Source organism: Castor canadensis, chromosome 12 (genome assembly GCF_047511655.1).
Source record: "Castor canadensis chromosome 12, mCasCan1.hap1v2, whole genome shotgun sequence".
Lineage (NCBI taxonomy): Eukaryota > Metazoa > Chordata > Mammalia > Rodentia > Castoridae > Castor > Castor canadensis.
The window spans coordinates 82,597,573-82,619,826 of NC_133397.1; the positions used below are offsets into that span (position 1 = coordinate 82,597,573).

Consider the following 22,254-nt stretch of genomic DNA (forward strand, 5'->3'; position numbering starts at 1 on the left):
CATATAAATACAATAAGCTTTGGTATATCTACATTAAACTTACCAATTATGCTATACTCTGAATGTTACACTATCAATTATGCAAAAGTAACATAACATGAATTATTGTAAGAGAATAATTCACGAAGAAGACAATGTGTTTACTTACATTTCTGGTCCATGCTAAGCGGTCTGTGTTATAGCCCATCATGTTCAGAAGACAAATCACAAATAAATTCCACTCTGAGTGATAACTGGGTCCTCCGGGAGCACTGTGGACATTGTACCACTTGACAAGCATCTGAACTGCTATTTCTTTTGGCAGGATAAACTTAATTGCTTGTAGACATGTTTGTACTATCAAAAGCAAAGACTAAGTTAAACATGAACTTACGCATGCATTTCTTCCCTCCTTTCAAATAGGAAGTTTTAAAATTACTACTATGTAAAGGTCAACTACTAAGAGAACTGTCATTAAAGAGTCAATGAGATGCAAATATTACCTCACCAATCACCTGAAACTTAAACCAACTATTGAAATCCAAGAGGGCTCACAAGAACCCTCTGAGGGCAGCTGTTTTATCATTAATTTTGGGTCAGAAATAAGGTGAGCAAATAGCCCAGTTCATCTGAGACAATCTTGACTTACATCTAATGCCCAAAAATTGCTCCCCTTTTCCCTCTCAAAAAACATCCTACTTTGGGCAATTACAGGTCACACTATGAAAAACATACAATTTCTACATTAATAAATTTACACTAAATAACTGCCTACATATTTCAGAAGATATAATATTCAACATCGGAATCCATAAACAGCAATGATTAGATATCATTACTACTTGTCTTTTGGGTTTTGTTTGGCTTAGTTTTTTTTTGGTGGTGGTATGGGGTTTGAATTCAGGGCCTCACGCTTGCTAAATAGGCACTCTACCACTTGAGCCACTCAACCAGTTCTTTTTGTTCTTTGGTTTTTTTGGGGGGGGGATTTGTTTTGCATTATTAGAAGTCTATTAAGAGTGAAAACCCTGTTTATGAAAGTTTTATAACTGCTCATTATTTCTAACAACATTCATTCAGTTTCTAAAATGTCTTCACCCACTCTGCCATCAATGGGTCAGGGTAAATGCTACATAATTTATACCTTTTTTTTTTTCCTCTTTTTTTTGGCAGTTCTGGGGTTTGAACTCAGGGCACTCTATTGCTTGAGCCATGCCTCTACCCTATACCATTCTTAATGACATTAGCATGAACATTAGTTACAGATGATGAGAGTAGTGCGGGCTACAGCCTGCTGTGAAGGGCTTGGATCTTTTAGTAATAAATGGCTCTAAACTAACATTTGTGCATTCTCATTTCCTCTCTTTACAGCAGTCTTTCTTTCCTTTTCTACGATCACTGTTACTGAGTCCAGACTCAGTAACATATTCTCTACATCAATTTATTATGTGAACACATACACAGCAAACCTTGGAAACAAATGGCAATAATGTTTAAAAAAAACCTAAATGACCAAGTATGTCATAGTTGATCCAAAATAAGTATAAACCAGATGTTGCAAGAGTGTCTGAGGAGCCATTTATAAGTACATAAACTTAAGTGCATGAAAACGTGGCATTATTTGGCTGTAAAGGTATACAATTTTATTTTATTTTATTCCTCCCTTATTATTTGCTTTTATTTGTTTTGCTTTGGCTTATTATTTTTTAGATACTTGGTCTTTCAATTATTGGCTAAGGGTCTTTTAGAAAAGCAAGGAATCTCTATATAAATTTGGAGTATAATTTACCACATCCACAAAAAAAATTCCTAAAATAAAAAAATCTAAGTCTACAATCTACCAATGCCTTGTTTTGGCAGTTAAATTTTGAAACTAACATCTATCATGAACTTTCTTATATCATAGACATTCTCTTCTTACATTTGTTAGCAAACTCAATTTTAACATTTTACAATTCTGTGTTCAGAAATGTTCTGTGTTCAGAAATGTTCTGTTAGTATTTTACAAACTGCATTTCATTAGCAATTCAAGCAAATTCCAACATTGATTAAAACACTTCTGATTATATTTTGATTCTAATACTAACTTTTACCCAATCAAGGCAATTATGTTAATTGCACAATTTATTTAAATATTGAGAAAATTACTTTAGAATTAAAAATATTAAATATAGCCAGGTGCTAGTGACTCATGCCTGTAATCCTAGCTGCTTGGGAGGCTGACAGCCCAAGGATCATGGCTTGAGGACAGCCCAGGCAAATGGTTCAAGAGACCCTATCTCCAAAATAAACAGAGCAAAATGGACTGCAAGTGTGGCTCAAGCAGTAGCAAGGAACTCTAAGAGCTCAAACCCAGTCACACTAAAAAATAAAAATAAAAATATTAAATATGCCAACAAATATTTTAGTTGCTTAGGCTCCCTAGTTCTCAGATTTTCTTGCAAGAAGCATGTCTCTATATGGTGATCTTACCACATGATGCTTCTCACAGAATCCATGTATAGTAGCACACACCTGTAGTTCCAGCTACTCAATAAGATGAATGAGGAGGATCAACTTGAGTCCAACAGCAGCCTCAGCAACATAGTGAGACTCCATATTATTCCCCCCCCTCCAACAAAAAAGAATATTGCTGGGAATAATAATCCCAGCTACTCAGGAGGAAAACATTGTGAGGATCATGGTTCATGCCAGCCAGTGCAAAAAGTTAGTAAGACTCCATTTCAACATGGTGGTGCACACCTATGGTCCCAGCTACATGGGAGGTGAAGGTAGAATTCTGGTCTGAGACCAGCTCTAGGCAAAAACACAAGACACGATCTGAAAAATAACCAAAGCATAAAAGGGCTAGGGGCATGGCTCCAATTGTAGAATACTTGCCTAGCTAAGTGCATGGCCCTCATTTCAAACCCCAGTTCTGCCAAAATAAAATTTAAAAAGAATAAGGAATATCACACAAACAGAATTAGCATATTCAACTGTACTGCAGCCTCGGAGCACACACGAAGTAGTCATGGGAACCATTCCCCAGTTATTTAGCTTCTCTGCAAAGTGAAAAACCTGATCCAGTGGCTTCAAGAACAAAATAATTTTTTAAACCCCAATTACTGGTGTAAATCAGCAACCGCTCCAAATCTTACAAATCAAACTGCAAACACATGAAAGTGTGATCCGACTCTCAATTGTACCTAATTCTGAGGTGGCAATTTCAGGAATAGTGATCCGAACCATGGAGCCATTGCTCAGTTCCTACAGAAAAGAGTGGAAAAAAACAAGAAAAGATGAAGAGAATTTGAGCATTCTAAGTCTCTAATGTTTTAAAAAAAAAAAAAAAGATGGTGTTTTACGAGACAAAATAATTGATAAAATTAAAAATGGTATTTTTAAAAGAGAAATGAATACTTCCAACTAAATGTGCTTATTTGTAAAGCAATTCCAAAAATTGCTATTTTAATTAAAAAAGTGTTTAATTTCTACCAAAACTAAGAGTCACCATCATCAAAAGCAGGTGAATCATTTTCAGTGAAGACAAAGATCATGTCAATATGCAATTCAACTGATAAAAGACACTTATTTTCAATAAATTTTTAATAGTGAAATTAGAAAACTTGAGTATTAAAAATTAAACAATGCAAAAAGTTATGGCATATTCTAAAAATCATTTTTCAAACAAAATTGTGCACCCTGACAAATTTGAAATATGAGCCCCAAGTTTTGGAAAGCTACCTAATTATTTACAGATATACTTACTAGAGTTACTCTATTATGGACCGGATCTCTGATAGAATGAATGTAAGTTCCAAGCTGCTGGAAAGTACAATCCTCATTATAGAGAGAATCATGAAGTTTTGAGGAATCCCTCAGTTCCGGAACCGGGGACAAAAGAACAACCTATAAAAAGTCATAGATACAATACAAATGAGGTACTTTTTGAGAAATTAAGGATAAAAACTTAACTATTTCTTTTATGGTCTAAGAAATTCTATGTGACAATGTAACTCATTCTGCTCCAGCTATGATGAGCTACCTTGCAGCAGACCAAGGTCTTCACAGAAAACAACTAAGAAAGGTGGATGAAACAACAAAGCACCTCACTAATGGCCTAGAATGCCAAAGGCAACCGGGACTTGACAGACGGAGATACAGGTGAGAAGGGACCACAGGGCCAGGCACCAGTCACTCATGCCTGTAATCCTAGCTACTCAGGAGGCAGAGATCAGGAGGATCACAGATCAAAGCCAGCCCAGGCAAATAGTTCTTCAAACCCTATCTCAAAGCACCCTTCACAAAAAAGGGCTGGTGGAGTGGCTCAAGATGTAGGCCCTGAGTTCAAACCCCAGCACCAAAAAAAAGAAAAAAAAAAAAAGGGGGCCATAGGGAGGGGCAGACCTTCCCGAACTGCTTTTTCAGCTCCAGACATTTGCCTTTACTGGGGAGGGTGGGGTGCATATGAATAGGCTGACAATGCAAGAAACACTATGGCTAACAGGAAGAGAGCAGCACTTTGGAGACAGTGACCATAATTTGAGGCAGACAAAACAGACAGACAGACAGACAGACGGCTTCTGGAACTAAGAATCTAACGAGAAGTGAGAACAATGAAAAAGCAAAGAAATGAGACCACTGGCATTTCCCCTATAGACAAATATTTATTTGAAAATAAAGAATAAAAATTATTTTCTTAACTACAGATATGCAAACAAAAAATTTAAATGAATTTTGTCACTAACTGGATGTGCTTCTAAACTTAAATTTCTAGTCATGATCACTGACCCTTTTTGTATCCCTATGATTCAACTTATAGGACATCTCTAAATGTATAACCTTATCAACACTGAGAGCTAATAAAGACTACAATGCAGTTACTACAATCCAGCTTCTATCAACAGTTACCAGGAAAAATCCAGTCCCATTGGTCCTAACTCTATGTGCCTAGTAGCATAGTCTTCCAAAACAATGGGAACATTGTCCGCTGATATGTTAGATTATGGTTTCCTGTAACCTCACAGCTAGCAAAGACACTAATCATTCCTGGATTTATTTACAGAAGTAGTAAACCATTTTCATCCCAAAAGGAATTCTTCCAAACTGTACAAAACCCTCAAAGTTCTCCAGCTCCCCTTCTGGAAGTTCTGCAAATGTGCTGACTTGAAAGGAAAAAGGTCAATGTTGTACATGTTTAAAAATAAAATTACAGCCTAGACATTACCCAATTCAATTGCCAGCATTAACCTTCCCTTGAACTGCCCCCAAACATCTGCACTTAAATGTCACTCAAATACAGAACACTTTTCTCTAGCCTTCCTATTCTGGTAAACACAGATGCTACCAGGTTGCTCAGAGAACTGAGCCTTGTTTTCCAGCACCTCTTCCCAGCCAGAATCACAAAAGCAGTCAGCTGACAACAGGACATTTACACCTTTTCAGTCACTTCCCTTCTTTCTACCATACAACCCTACCCCAGAGTCCCTTTGCATCACTTACACATTGACACAGGCAAACTTTCTTTCTTCAACAGTTTACAGTTTTCATTGTAGAGGTCTTTCACTTCCGTTGTTGTTTATTCTCAGGTATTTTATTTTTTGAAGCTATCGTAAGTAAATAATTACCTCCTACATTCTTTCTCAGTCTGTTTATTGTTGGCATATAGAAAGGCTACCAACTTTTGTAAATGGATTTTGTATACTACTTATATTTTTTAAGTATCCATTCCACAGATCTGTTGACTCCTTAGCTTGTGTTAGGAGATGGATGTACAAAGATGCATATGAAGTGTTCTGCACTCTCCTGCCTCCATGGATGAGTCCTCTCTGTCCAGAATTCCCTCTCACATTTACAAATGTCTTCCTTATTCCCAAGGTCTAGGCCAGGTCTGATTGTCTCTCAGAGATGAGGTTCGGGTTTGCCATGCCATTTCATCAGGATGTACCTTCCCCTCAGTGAAACTACTATAGTACGTTTTGTTCCTCATTCTGAAGTCTTTAACAGTCTACCTTAAATTATAGCTTCTTATGCAGATAGCACACCTGTGCCACCCAAGTAAATTGTGAGATCCTCAGATAGAAAACAATGTGTCCTATTCATCCCTCCACAGGTCTGAAGATTACCACACACAAAACTAGTCAATGTATGGTAACTCTTATTTGTGTTAGAAAATAATTATTCAGTACATACTTTCTAAAATTAAGTGAACCACTGAAAGAACTAATCAATGTCTGACAGGATCCAATCCATTTCTTACCTCATCCAATGATCCAAGTAGTTTGCTAAGAGGCTTAGGAGTATTAACACCATCAAGGGGTGTACTGGGCCGAGGCATTGTGTTGGACATTGTCAGGGAAGGAGCTGGCAGTCCAGGGATAAAAACCTTTCCCACCTTTGAGCAACAACAACAAAAAAAAAATGTGGGGAAAGAAATAATGGCTTTGATGAAAGCATCATAAACAAAATATCAAGACATGTAAGCACAAAGTTTTTTAGATATGTCAAAATTTATGCTCACCAAACACAGCTAAAACCCAAACACAATTAACATTTTAACAGTCTTCCAAATTCTACCACTCAACTGGAAAATGCTGGTACAATTTCCCTTTCATTATTAAGGACTTTATTTATTTATTTATCTATTTATTTATTTTGCAGGAAAGGGAAAAATGTTAACATAGTCAAGACATTATACAAAATTCTATATACTCTACACCTTTCTCTGCTTTATAAGGTGGTAAAAACAGCAGGAACTCTAAGCTTTCAGAGACTATCAGCATTAATCTTCTTAACTAAGTCTTAAGGCAGAAAGAAAGAACACCAATTAATACCCAAGAACTAAATAAATGATGCTGAGAGATCCTCAATAAATTAAATCTGCCCTAATTCAAACTGTGCTCTCCAGCTCACAATCTCTGTCTTCCACCATAAATACATCATTTAAAAGCTAATAAAATAACAGAAGTTGCCCAAATAAAATCCTTAGGCTTAAAAACAAAAAGAGCTGTGAGAACTACTATGCATATGTAAATTTTTAAATGCTGTATGAGCCCTGCCCTCAGTTCTCAGAATGATTCTACATTATTCCTCCCACTACTTACCATGCACACAAAAACAAACAAACGAACTGCTCAAAATTTATAATACAACTAACAGAAGACTTTGAAAAGGTAGAGAAAAGAATGCAAGCGACCTAATGATAAATTTGGCAGTTTTGTTTTGTTTTGTTTTTCAGTACTGGGGTGTGAACTCAGGGCCTACACCTTAAGTCATTCCACAGTCCTTTTACATGACGAGTTTTTTCAGGATAGGGTCTCGCTGGCTTCAAACTGCGATCCTCCTGATTTCTGCATCCTGAACAGCTAGGATTACAGGTTAAGCCACTGGTGCCCAGTGCTTTTTTTAAATTAACTTAACACCTTACATAACCAGGCCTGTATTCTGCAACCCAAACATGCCCTAGGCATACACAAAAAAAGTCCCAAGAAACCTTACTTTTTCTACTGAAAGTGTTGGCAAAAGAGTAACCAAGACAAAAACACTTTCAACACATCTGGTCTACTTGAAGCAACCACTACAAAACAGCTGCACTACCCAACCAACACAGTACTACCCCAATACACACAAAGACCCCTCATCAAGAATTATGGCCTGAAGAGGCCCTGTCCTTCATTCCCACTGTGCAAGGAATAGGTGGTGTCCCACCCCTAGCACAGAGACTAAGGGCTGGGCAGGCATACATCCCTGCTCTGCAATGGCATCTGTCCCATACTCATCAGGCACTGAATTGGAGAGACTGTGGACAGATCACTGACTTTCACTGTCGGGAGACAGCAACTCTCTACCTCCTATCCTATGCAGCAACTGTGAAGTAGAGAGAAGCCTTGCTTTCATCCTTACCCTGTAATAACCAGGAACCATACCAGGAAAAATATAGATTGGAACATAATTACAAGGACCTGTATGTCTATATATTTAAGTCTTATAATATAAACTTTACAAATTGATATTATTCTAATACAAATTTTACAAATGTTGAAAAAGTGAGATGCAACAAACACATACTAGTTTTAACATAAGGAAACATCACCAACACGGTCCTTGCCAAAGCTGCGCATGTATTAACTTCAAAACTAGTTTAATTAACTAACTTAATTTTTTTTAATAATAATCTACCTATACTCATTTAAGGTTCCCCATCTATGCCAGGTTCACCGTGCAATGCATTTAATGCCAATGAGCCCCAGCACCCCAAATTATGAGCAGCCTACACTGGAAACTTCACTTTCCACTTAACAAGAATCTTCTGCTAAATTGTTCAGGCAGGATAACAAACTTTAAATAATGTCTGTAGCCCATTAAAAACATGATGTGCTACTTTATACTTACCCGAACCACTCCTGTGTATAGTACCAGGTTTCCACTGCCTTCCAGCACTAGCATGGTGTCAATCTTCTAAAAAAAAAAAGACAAAAAATTTATTTTCCAACCTAAGCAAATTAACATAATTTTCAGCTGAAAAATCTGATGAAGCATAGTAATTTTCAATTTCTCAAGAAATGTGCCTGAATTTACCTCCACTGGTGCTGCGTCCTTTGCATGTATGCTGGTGACAGAACCAAAGATGAGCTGGGTTTTGTCATTACTTTCTTGAAACTTTACACAGCTAAACATTAAAATAAAAAAGAAATTATCTATTCATACATAGAACAACCTGTACAAATCTTAAGTGTATAAGACTGAATGGAAGAATACAATCTTAAAAGGTTACATATCGTTAAATGATTCCATTTACATAAATTCTCAAAAGGCAAAATTAAAGAGACAGAAGCCAGATACCAGTGGCTCACACCTGTAATCCTAGCTACTCAGGAGGCAGAGATCAAGAGGATCACAGTTCAAAGTCAGCCTGGGGAAACAGTTCATGAGCCCCTATCTCAAAAAAACTTATCACAAAAACAGGGCTGGCAGAGTGGCTCAACTGGGAGAGCACCTTCCTAGCAAGCATAGCAAGCATGAAGACCTGAGTTCAAACCCCAGTACTGCCAAAAAAATAATAATAATAATAGAGATAGAGAACAAGTTTGTGGTCACTGGGTTGAGAGTAGGAGGGGTTGCAGAAGGGACTATGATATGACTGTCACAAAGGCAGTCATATGAGAGTGGCACAAGGGCAATCTTTAAGGTGATTAAGGTATTTTGTATCTTGACTATGAGGGAATTTACTCAAATTTACACATGAGAAAATGGCATGGAACCACAAACATATGCACACACAAATGAGTACATGTAAAACTTATGAAATCTGAAAGATGATGTGTGGATCATACTGATATTAATTTCCTGATTTTTATAATGTACGATCATTATATAAGATGTTACCATTAGGGAGAAAAAGTCTGCAGAGTATAAAGGACTTCTCAACTATTTGGAAACCTCCTATGAGCTATAGTTATTTCAAAATGAAAAAGTAAATAAATGGGCAAAGCAAGACATTTCACCTAAAAAGGTAAATGAGTGGCACCACAGGAGAAGTGGTCAACGTCAAAAATCATTAGGGAAATTCAAACTGAAACCACTTCACATCCACTAGAACAGCTACAAAGATACCAACAATATACAGTGTTCAGGATAAAAAGAAATAAACCTTTGTACTTTGTGGTGGGGATATAAAATAGTACAGCCTATTTGGGAATCAACTTGGAAATTTCTCATAAAGTTAAACCAATCAACCCAACAATTCCTCTCTTAGGAATCTACCAAGACAGATGAAATATATATTCACAGAAGACTAGATTTTTGCTCAAAGGTTCAGAGTTCCATAATTAACAATAAAAAAGGTAAGCAAAATGTGGCATATCTATAATAGACTACTAGCAGCAATATGAATGAGGTACTCATCCATGTTAAAATATGGTGGATCCTAAAACCATCATATGAAGTTGAAAAGGCTGATCACAAAAAGCTACATATATGGCTGTATAATTCTATTTATATAACATGTCCAGAAAAGACTAATTCAGAGAGACAGAAAGTCCATAAAGTGGGTATTTACATTAACAAAAGGAGCAAGACGGATTGTAAATGGGCACAAAAGAATGTTTTTGGGTAGTAGATTATGGTGGATTATGGTAAAAGCTGCATAACTCAGTAAATTTACTAAAAAATCATGCAATTGTACACTTAAAGTATGTCAATTAAATGATATATAAATTACTTCTCAATAAAGCTAAAGAAAAAAAAACAAAACAAAGGAATTTATACACAAATACTGGGAACTATAAGCACTTACCGTAACTGGAACTGGGATTCAACTAAAAAGCACAAGAATTTTTGTCCACATAGATCAGATGTAATAAACACCTTTGAGGCCTGTGAATTTTTCTCTCTGAAATAGATATATTAATAAAGAATATATTAATTAATTAATTAATTAAGAATATATAATAAAGAAACTGTCAGATTGATCCAAAAATCTGTATCATTAACTATTGAAAATCTCTGAAAACATTCTGTAAGAAATCTAAAAACTACTTGGATCAAGAAATAACTTTGAAGACACAAAAATACTTCTACGAATTGAACTTCATGATCGGTGTATCTAATCAACCATCCTTTTCTTCCCAAGGATAATCCCTCACATTGGGCTCCTTTCAGGTTTACTGTTCCATCAATCATTTCCTCTCTCCGTATTTTTAATGCTTTCCCTGCATTTAGTTCTAGTAGCCTATTTTTTTTCATACTAATAATCTTGAAATAAGAATATGGGCCAAATATTTGATGATAAGAAAAGGGCTTAATTTGGTTGGATATAAATAAAAATAGTAGTGTGGTTAGGTGATAAAATGTTCTTACTCTTAATATACACATCACAGGCTCTCCAGGAGCCTCAGAAGTCTACTTCTACACACTCCTTAAATCCTAATACACCTCTCTTGCTTCTAGCCACCATTTTATCACCCTGTGGCTTCACTGTTCATCGCTCTGCTCTATCCTCTGCATTCACAAAACACAAATGTAAGTGCCACCTTACTGCTCTTATCAAACAGAAGAGTCCTAACGGGCAATCCCTATTTCAAGCCAGTTCTTTCTCAGCTCTTTCACTTCCCCTCACAAACCAAACTGAGAATATTTGTAATTCCCTGAATATGCCACACACTTATACTTCTGAACCTTTCTTCTGAATCTAGTTGTCTACTGTGGCCTTCCTCACTCTCCTAGCCAGCAAAAACCTATTCATCTTTCCAGAGCCCTAACCAGCAGAATACTGGGCTCTTCTATGTCACCATACTGTAGCTATCTCTCTTTTCAGGACAGGGACAGCAACGTGTTAGCCTGTTAGTGAGCACACACACTGGCATATGGCCATATGACTGAATTAGTGATTTGCAGGTTTGTTTTTTTTTGGGGGGTGGTTGGGGTGAGGAATGTACTGGTGTTTGAACTCAGGGCTTTGAGCTTGCCAGGAAGATGCTCTACTACTTGAGCCACAACTCCAGTCCTGAATGAATTATTAAAGAAAATATAAAAAGTGAAGGGTCACACAGAAGAGTTCTAAGCCATGTTTCCCAAAAAGTAGAGCTGACACTCAACTAACATGAAGATAAAGCTTTAAAAAAAAAAAAAAAAAGCTTTAAAACTCAAATTAGTTGAGTTTTAATCTACAGAAATTAGGTGTTTCTCCCTAAAACATTAAACACCTCATACCTCAGAGATTTTACTAAGTTAAAACTTACTTTGTTTTTGTTTTTCCCCATGCTGGGACTTGAATCTAGGCCCTCATGCATACTAGGCAAGCACTGTACCATCAGCGGCACCCTTAGACTTAATACCAAGCATTTTCTAAGACTTTTAGCAATGTTTTTCTTTAAATATAAAATTATGTACTCCAAACCTTATGTTAGTAACTGTTTCAGTCCACAAGTGATCAATGCACAATTCAGGAACAATTGGCTCTGTTTCTGGTGCAAGAAAGGAGCCATTAGAATTACTATTTGGAGAATGAGAAATACTGTGTCTCTTTGGAGATTGATTATGGCTTGAAAGGTTGAACCTTTGCACCCCAGAAAAAGAGTGCACACCCAAGGCAGGAGAGTGAGCACGACTGCAAAATAACCAGAGAAGGGAAGGTGTCACAATTAGCAATTGAGGCTCATACAACACACGTTCCAATACATACAATTCCCAAAATTCTATAGACAGAAACACTTTCATGGCATAAGCCCAATCAGAATTTTTTTTTTTTTTTTTTAAGGAATGGCTATTTAAATGGTTCATGCCCATGTGCTTCACTAAAGTCTGAGACGTCAGAATTCTCACTAAACCAATACACTCTTTTTTGGTTTTGAAGAAACAGATGTTTGAACTCAGGGCCTTGTGCTTGCTAAGCAGGTACTTTATCACTTGAGCTATGCCTCCAGGCCACAACACAAATTTTTAAAACTAAAAATTAGTTCATATTCTTCTTCAGAAACATGAACTGTTTATCTTATTCAGAAAAGTCTATTTAAACTAATTTATTGTACAGTCAGACATACACAAACCAGCAAAACTAAGTCCTTATAGCATCATATATATGTATATCAATAAAAACAGATACCTATATATCAGATAGTTAGAAAATATCAATTACCAAAAACAAAAGAAAAACAAAAAATGAATATAAAGGGAGAGACAAAGGAGAATGATGGAGGGAGTGAATTTTACTAAGATACAGTGTAAGAACTTTTATAAATATCACAATGTACCCCCAGTAATACAGTAATAATAATACAGTAATAATAATAAATATGTAAATTAAGGCAAAAGAAAACTACAAAAATAGTTTTAGAATTAATATTCAAACTGCTGCCACATAGTGGTAGAAATAAAGCAATCTTGTAATAGCATAAACAGTTTCTAAATATGATTCACTGAAGAAACGTGACAGAGCAGGCTTAGAAGTCTTAGTAAAAGCATAAATAGGACTATGGCTATTTCTACTAAAAAGTACCCAACAGGTATCAAAAGAAATTTTAAATCCTTCAACACATAAGAGAAAGCTAGAAAAGCAAATATCCACTGCTTGGGATATCGTGTTTTAAAGGAGGAGACACGTCCACCTTAGAGCTGCCATGTTGGAAATGGAAGGTGAACGAGAGTGCAGACTGGGTGATGAGGCTGAGCGACTCTGGCTGTGAATGGAGGAGTAATTCTGGAAAGGGGAAGCCACGGGGGAATCGCCCTTAGAGAGGCTTCTGAGATGTGCAGTGAGGGAGCTGCTCGTGACTGCGTTCTGCGGGGTTGCCCCCTGTTCAGAGAACTTTAAAACAGCATTCTCTTCCTTAAGTGAAAATGAAGAGGAAAAATAAAAGACAGGAGTTAGAATAAAATGGCAATTTCCTCATGAGAATACAAGATAGATATAGTTACTAAAAACATAATGTTTGATTTTACTTAAGAAACTGAATCATTTCACAAATGATTTATCCACAAACATGTCAAAGTGTTCAGGATTAACTTTATCTTTCATTCTGAGAAGTGATTTTATCCTTACCTCTGATTTGACTCTCCTAAGAGTCCACACAGAATGCACATTTTGAACAGCATCATAGGTCATCACAATGGAGGGGTTGATGTTAAGGAACACAATTTTCATTGCTTGATCTACAACATATTGCACCCGTGCTGAACCAAAAAGACCTTAAAAGTGAAATATAAACAGCCAGATAGAGAATAACGGGATTTACAAGACTGACCTTCATAAATTAACATTCCTACAAGTAAAGTCAAGTCAATTAAAACAAAAAATCAATTAAATATTATGTAATTCTCCCTGAATTTTAAATTTACTTTGAGCATGAACTTTCTTAAAATATACTAAAGATGAAAGCACTGAAGTAAAGATTTGAGCTGATTCTCCAGTCAATGCATTAGCCAGAGGTAAAGAAGCGAAGACTCCTTTAATGAACTTATTTATAAATTGCAATCAACTACTTGCAAAGTTTGATTTCTAAAAGTTCTTTTCTTCAGTATAAATCTGTACTCTATAATAATTAACCAAATAGTGCTGAACAATACTATTTGTACTTTACTGGTTATACATGTAAAATAATTTTTTTCCAGCTAAGTACATCTTCTACTTCTAAAACACAATGGAATGTTTTTTGTTTGTGTTATTTCTGCAGTGCTGGGGATGCACCCTAGGGCCTTGTGCATGGTAGACAAGTACTCTACTACTAAGCTAAATTCCCAGTAGTTTCCATATTCTGACAGCTTCCTAAATTCCTCCTTCTCAGTCAAAATATTACAAAACAAAAGGACACGATTATTTTATAGAAATATAAATTACTTTATAAACAAACAAAAATATCTCATAAATGCCACCATCCTACTAATACATTAGGGAGGTTTTTGGGTTTTTTTTGCTTAAGAGACAGGGTCTCACTGTATTGCTCAAGCCAGCCTCAAACTCCTGGGCTCAAATGATTCTCCTACCTTAGCCTCCCACGTAGCTGAGACAACAGGTACAAGCCACTATACCCAAGCTCTTACAAAATTAGAATCATACTGTACTTTTAATTTCATATCCTACTATTTATAATATTCCACAGTATAAATAAGCAACTCCTAAGGTCATTAAATATTTTTCAAAAACATTATCAATAAGGGCTACGTATCATTTAATCATAGGCTCTAAATGCTTATTTAGGTTACTAATAATGGCAAATGTTACCAATTTTTAACAAACTTTTTCTATAAAAAGTCAATGAATAAACCATTAGACTTTGTGGTCCATACACTGACACTATCATGTAATCTTTTTTGTTGTTTTCTACAACCCTCACAAAGGTAAAAAAACTATTCCTAATTCATAAGCTTTACAAAAACAAGGTAGAAGCTAGATTTAGTCCATGGCTACTAGTTTGACAACTCATGACACAAGAGATTAAAAACCTCAGTGGATTTCAGAACAGGTACTTAGGATAAAAGTCTACAAACAAAAATATCAAAGAATATAAATATTTTTTCGGTCTTCATTATTTATAATTACCTATCATGTTTGGTAAAACTTAAAATTTAAAGATAAGCAAATATAAAGACTTGCAGGAAACACTAAAAGCTCTAAGCGCCAGTATATGGTATAAACAGGGCAAGTGAAATACCAAAATCTACACAGAAAGGAACAAGGCCCTACATTTTTCTCTCCAAAAAAAAAAGTTCACACAAGTATCATTCATTCACTTACTAATTATTAAAGAAATGGATAAGTCAATAAATACATCAGTACTTCTCACAGATCTATATGTCTTATTTTTACTAAGAACATGGTATTTACAAAGTTCTTGCTTTGAGAACTGGCGGAGTTGCTTAAGTGTCTGCCTAGCAAGTGTGAGAACCTGAGTTCAAACCCTAGTCTCATCAAAAACAAAAAACAAAAGTTCTTGCTTTGAAATAAATATGAAATAAAATAGCTTTCATTATGAAAGCTATTTTTGTAACATGCTTAAATTATTTTCATAAAACAAATCAGTTTTCATAAGCTCCTTTTTTATTTCCCTCCCTCCTCCCAAAGGGAAAAAAAGAGCTATGTAAAAGAATATAAAAATACACTTACTTCCAGATTTACAAACAAGTGGGGTTATTTCATCTAGTGGGTGCAGCATGCTGAACATAGTGGGCAAAGGTTCTCTAGCAATAAACAAACACATAATTGATCAATCACCAACACAAAATGACTATGTTTGGGCATGAATCGTGCACTTTCTTTGCAAAGGAATTTTCTCTATATTAACCAGCGACTAGAAACCTACCGGCTCAAAAGCAAATTCTAAATATTTTGCATAACTCTTTTTCACAGCATCGTCTATTTTATTCCTAGAAACTTCTCTTCTTATAAAAATTCTATACACACATACACAGAAGAAAGATAAATAGTTCAAGAACACCTGCAAACAGCAGCCACAGAGTAATGGGCACAGGGCAGTCTCTTTTATTTGCCTCTCTTAGTAGTAATGTGTCTATGACAGCCAAAAAGGAAATTTAGGCACCTACACCTGCTTATAAAGGAGTGTACTTAAAAAAAAGAAATACTTCAAGTAAATAAAAGTCTTCATTTTTTTAAGGAATCTTTTTTTAAGAGGGGAAAACACACTTTCTATCAAAGCAGAAAGAAATTAAAATCTTTAAGCAATTTCCTTAAAACTTGGCAAGCGACTACCATTTACACCACACTGTAACAGGTGCTAAAAGCTCCTGCCCTTCAATGAGCTCACAATTAAGTTATAGGGAGACAAGATAAATACTTCGCCAATGAGCACCTACTATTTATTATGTACCTATATGTATCATGCCCAGTGTCAAAGCTCATATACATTGAGCTTGTTTAATCTTTGCATAGATCCTAAGAGGTAAATAACAGCATTCCTATCATACAAGGAAACTAAAGCTAAGATTAGCCCAAAGGAGCACAATGAAAACAGCACAGTAAAGAATGACTCTTGTTATCATTAAGCTATTTGCTTATTTAATTTTACTTCCTGGGGGCAGGGAAGAGCTACAGATAATTAAGGGCCAAGTAAATACACCTCACAAGTGTCCAATACTAACATGAAAGAAAATGGCATACTCTGTCCTGGTAGCATGGAAATTATTGCTATCCCTAACTTTTAGGTTAAAAATTCTACCTCAGACCACTAATGAAGTCTAAGAAATAATATCGTGAACTGAACAAAATAAATACCTGGGTGGACCTGGAGGTACCTCATGTGAAGAACTGCTTCGTTCAAACAACAATCCATATTTAGTGGCCCAAACATTTGCAACCTATCAAGTAAAAGAGTGTGAAAAGACAGGAGTAAGAGAACTTTCCCTTTCTTGGTAAAATGCTTTTAGAAAACATGATGAAACACTAGATTTTCTTCCAATTTAATAAGAGCTTTACAAAGTAACATGATCACTAACTATAATACTTAGATATACACAATTTACATAAGCAGCTCTCAGGAGAGGCATTCAATGTGAAATTCCTGCTAGTGGCTAACACTGGTATCAAAATGACAACCTGATAAAAATGCAGCATGGTACTGCATAACTATAATCTCAGCTCTCAGGAGACTAAAACAGGAGGATTGGGAATTCAAGGTCAGTCTGGGCTACACAGTAAGACCTTATCTCAAAAAAAAGCTAAACAATTAATTAACATTAAAAAATTTAAAAATTAGTAACAATAAGCAAGCGGTAAAAGCACCTGCCTAGCAAGCTTGAGGCCCTGAGTTCAAACCCCAGTGCAAACAAAAAAAGGTAAGCATTAAATAGAACTTGAGCAGCTGAAAAAAGAGCAATATTGTTCATAAGCCTTATTTAATGGAACCAAAATGATTTCTTATAAAGCATTTAAACAAACAAAAAACCTCTCAGACATTATAACTCACTTCATTAAGTAACTGTGCAAGGGACAGAAAAATGGTAGGCCACAAAAGCTACTAAAATTAGTTATTATACCTGAGTAAAAACATTCTTGACTGTAATACATAAGAGACATAAACAAGAAATACACCTGAAACCAATTTAAGAATGCTGTCTAACAAAACACACAAAAAAATGAAAATGCTCAAGTTTACCTGAAATGGTAAAGAAGCTATATAATCCTTTCCTTCTATGCTATGCATATTAATACATGAGCTCTGTAATATACATATGCATTTTTCTACTTCATGGCTACCTGAAAGGAAAGGCACAAGAGATTTATGGGGGGGGTGTTCCATAGAGTTCAATACTAAGGTCACAAATTCTTTAATGTACAATATAAAAGTACTTAGGTTAAACACTATTGCTAGTGGCTATTTACTATGAAGAAAATGACATAAACATTTGGAACCATAAAAGGGCTGGAGGCATGGCTCAAGCTATAGAGCACCTGCCTAACAAGCGTGAAGCCCTGCAGCCCTGAGTTCAAACCCCAGTAGCACAAAAAAAAAGAGGAGGGGGATAAAATTTCAAACTTACTGTAGGTCTTTTCAGACTTATCCTGTGATATAATGAAGTCACACCACAATGCCTAAAATCAAAAGAAAATTGAACCTAAATAATAAACTATTAACTAATGGTCTCTAAATAAAACTGTGACATCTTGAAAATACCTTCCCTCCTCCTCAGCTCATATGCACATACACCATTGGAACAAACAAGAATAACAAAAAGTAGAATAATACTAAATACCATAAGAAAAGATAACTTATTTACAATTAAATTTTATGAAAAGAATATAAAATAAAAAAGCCTTGCAGCAAAAATTCAAATAGTGGCTCAACCTATATTAAACCCCATTATCCTACACAAAGCTAGATTGTCTGAAGAGTTTAACACTGTTAAACTATTTTATAATCTCCAGACCTACCCACCAACTGACCTTATTAAACTCTTTCAAGACTCACTTTAGGACAAATATTTAAAAAAACTAACATCTTTCTTTCTTAAAACCCCACCATGCAAAATACAAAGTAGGAAAAGCCATTTAATTTTAACTGCCTTTTTTTACAATCACTTTATTGAAATTATTTAATGGCATTTTACATATTTTTTTGGTTGTGGCAAAACATAAACATAAAATTTACCATTTTTACAATTTTTAATATTTTAACAATTCAGTGGCATTAAATAATCACAATGCTATACAACCTCACAACCACACATTTCCCTAACTTTTTCCTCATCCCAAACAGAAACTCTCCCCATTATCGACAATTTCGCCCTCAACTAAAGCCCTTCTATTCGGCCTATTCGGAGCTCCCTATGAATTTGCCTGTGGTGGATACCTCGTCTAAGGGGAACCGTGTAACATTTGAACTTTGGCATCTAGTTTACGTTACTTAACATGTTGCAGCATATATCAGTATTTCATTCCTTTTTAAAACTGAGTAGTAGTCTACTGTTTGCAATACACCACGTTTTACTTACCAATCATCTGTCAATGGGTTGCATACATTAACACTACCTTTTGGTTACTGTGAGTAACGCTTCTCTGAACACTTGTGTACGCATATGTGTTTGAGTCCCTGCCTTCCTTTGCATATATACATACAAGTGGAATTGCTGGTTCATAAAGTAATCCTTTTTTTTGTAAAACGATTTTACAAAATGTAAAACCTTTTGAAAAAGGAAACTGCAAGCTATTTTCAACAGCAGCATTTTTATATTTCTAATAGTAATGCAGAAGGTTCCAGTTTCTGGATAATACCACTAAAACTTGTTATTTTTCTGGGTTTGTTTTCTGTTTGTTTGCTCAGGACTTCATGCGTGCAAAGTAGGCGCTCTACTACTTGAGCCACACCTCCAATCTTTTCTCTCATTTTTAATTGGGCTTTTTGTTGTTGGTGTTCATTATTGCTGTTTAATTATATTTTAATGGCATTTTTACTAATAAGAATGCATGAAAAAAAAATCTCTTGTGCTTCAATTTTGAATGTCCAAAATTTATACTACATCAATTACAGTCTCAACTTCCTTTCATTCCCAGCTTCTCAGTCTCTTCAAACTAAATATTTTAACACCTCTTTTATTCCTGATGTTTAAGAGATCATCAGTCCCTTTCATACCTCCCTTGCCTTTGTTTGTCACCTGTCTTCTCTTTCTACAAGGAACCAATCTCTTTCAATGGAACCACAAGTAAGTATCCCTAACAAGTCTCCCTGCTCTTTAGTCAACCCCAAATATTGCCACCAAAGTCATTGCTTCTTAAACTACAAAACTCTCTACACTCCATTTTTAAATCTATGGTAGGCTCCCTTCTGCACAGTCTAAACCCCAAATTCTTTGATTTACATACAAGGCCCTTAATCTGGACCCCTACCTGCATCTCTACACCCTTAACTTGTATGTATCCATTTCAACCTTCACAAAAGTCATGTTTCTCCTTAATTCTTTTTGCTGCAATTCCTCTGCCTAGAACTTATGTCTTTCATCAATTTTCAATTCAAATAGCATCTTCTTTATGTCCTTGTGGGGTTGGGGTAGAAGCTGCTGATTATTGAAAATAAATTGGACACTTCATCCCTAAATACTTCATGGTACGTTTCCTAAAAAAGAAAAAAAGATGATCTTCTACAAAAACCTCAAAACTATCACCCTTCTAAGAAAATAATGTTTCTAATATCACCTAAGATCCAGTTGTTTTTTACTTTTCCAACTTTTCCCAAAAAAATGTCTTTTTTAGCTAACTTTCTAGAACCAGGATTCAACAAAAGTTCACTTAACAAGACTCAAAAATATTGCATTTGACAGGGCATAGTGCTACACAACTATAACCTCAGCACTTGGGAGGCTGATGAGGAAGGAGGATCCCAAGTTCCAGGCCAGTCTTGAAAAAAACTCTATTTGGTGATACCACTTCAATCTCTTTTCATCTAAAAATCCTCACCCTTTTTTCTTCCTCCATGACTGCCATTTTTAGAGACCAGAATGCAGATTCTCCCAAATTCTGGATTTGTCTAATTTTTATGAGAAAGTTAGTAACACACAATAGTGCCAGCAACAATTTACAATCTTGCCTTAAGTAACATGGAGGAGGTCACAAATGGTAATTTTCTAATTCTACCATCCCATTCCTTCTACATATATTAGCTGGCATTCTTCTATTAGTAAGTTTTCCTTCATTAGATGAACTGCATGTCTTACTGAAAACAACAACTGCTTAATTCCTTCCCTTTAATTACCAATTTTTAAAATGAGTTAGCAGCTGTTTTTTTTCTTTTTCTTTCTGTCACAATAAGTCCAACAATTTATTCAATATCTGGCAATTAATAATCCTTAAAATATTTTTGTATCCTTAACATCTTAAAATTTTTTCCTGACAATAACAAATTGAAGTACCCAATGGTAGTGTTTAAAGATGATCCCTGGCAAAGGTAGTGTAAAGAACATGATGATACATAAAATGAACATCTTATTTTCCTATCTTATCTTCACTACATGTTAAAGTGTACAACCAGTTGCTGGGATCTTTTTACTGCTTTTATAATTTGTTAAATTTTAAAACAAAAACTTTTCAGAAAAGATGTGTTAAATAGTCAATCAAATATAAAAAATCAAATTAACTATAGGCTGGGAACAGTGGCTCATGCTGTAATCCCAGCTACTCATGAGGCGCTAATTTGGAAGATTGCAATTCAAGACCAGTCTGGGCAAAAAGTTAACAAGACTTGTGCACACCCTGTTATCCCAGCTATGCAACAAGCATAAACAAGAGAATCATGACTCAGACTGCCCAGGCATAAACATGAGACCTATTCAAAAAATTTCTAGGCTGAAGGCATGGTAGAGGACCTACCTAGCAAGCACAAGACCCCGAGTTTAACCCCCAGTACCATCTCCCCACACAAAACAAATTCAAATTAACTTGCCTGTTGAACAGGACTGTCAACTGTAAACGCTTTGTAGACTGCCAATGCCTGGCTTTTACTTCCTTTGCTCCAGATCACCATATTTCCAGCCACATAGAGTTCCTCATCATAGTCCACTTCTTCTCCAATGTCACTTACGCCTTTCCTTAACTGCCAGCTTTCCTTAAAAATTAACACGTGTAAGACATATTCAAGCACTTTTTCTTTCTTTTTCAATAGTTTGGAACAAGATTTATTTACCCGTGAAATAAGATTCAATACAAGTCCAATTCCTAGGTCTGGTGTGCTGATTAACAGAGTATGTGGACATATCATATCTTACAGAAGTTTCAGAAACAAGAATTCTATATATTAAATATTTTATATTACACTCCTATATTACTCAACAGTGAAGTACACATGGGAATCACTGGGGGAATGTATGCACAATGCAGACTTTCCTGCTTTACAGCTGCATATACATTGACCTTCTTCCCATCCATAAAAAAAATGAATCGAAGAGAGAAAAGTTATGATTTCTCACTATATACATCCCATCCATGAAATTTTGATATCATAAAGGGATATAAAAACTGATAAGGCAGAAGGGGGCTGGGGTTCAGCTCAGTATTATAATGCTTGTCTACCATGAGCAAGACCCTATGTTCAATCACCAGCACTAGAGGAAAAAAGAGGCATGAGGAATTGAATTTTCCAACATACTATCCTAAACTGACCGCCTGTAAACCCTGCACTCAGGATGCCAAAGCAGGAGGATCATGAGTTTGAAGCCAGCCTGGGCTACAGAGCAAGTTGTAGGACAGCCTGAGCTGAAACTACCAGCCAGGCATCGGTAGCTCACGCCTATAATCCTACGTACTCAGGAGACAGAGATCAGAAGGATCACAGTTAGAGGCTAATCCAGGCAAACAGA

The 22,254-nt window shown here is 35.7% G+C and overlaps 1 protein-coding gene across 3 annotated transcripts in view; it reads right to left on the reverse strand.

Moving 5' to 3' along the window:
• Anapc1 (anaphase promoting complex subunit 1) overlaps positions 1-22,254 on the reverse strand; it is a 97,149-nt gene that overhangs the window by 72,347 nt on the left and 2,548 nt on the right. For 2 of the 3 annotated variants that reach the window (XM_020167197.2, XM_074050256.1), the window contains exons 3-17: positions 21,342-21,503; positions 17,950-18,001; positions 17,565-17,665; positions 16,685-16,767; positions 15,560-15,633; positions 13,499-13,644; positions 13,065-13,285; positions 11,858-12,067; positions 10,256-10,351; positions 8,539-8,629; positions 8,353-8,418; positions 6,221-6,355; positions 3,730-3,870; positions 3,168-3,228; positions 149-336 (exon numbers count right to left, since the gene is read on the reverse strand). In XM_020167197.2, coding sequence (XP_020022786.2) covers positions 149-336; positions 3,168-3,228; positions 3,730-3,870; positions 6,221-6,355; positions 8,353-8,418; positions 8,539-8,629; positions 10,256-10,351; positions 11,858-12,067; positions 13,065-13,285; positions 13,499-13,644; positions 15,560-15,633; positions 16,685-16,767; positions 17,565-17,665; positions 17,950-18,001; positions 21,342-21,503 — 1,827 coding nt within the window. Of the gene's footprint in view, positions 1-148; positions 337-3,167; positions 3,229-3,729; positions 3,871-6,220; positions 6,356-8,352; positions 8,419-8,538; positions 8,630-10,255; positions 10,352-11,857; positions 12,068-13,064; positions 13,286-13,498; positions 13,645-15,559; positions 15,634-16,684; positions 16,768-17,564; positions 17,666-17,949; positions 18,002-21,341; positions 21,504-22,254 lie in introns of those variants that run through there. The other variant, XM_074050257.1, reaches the window with a different exon arrangement.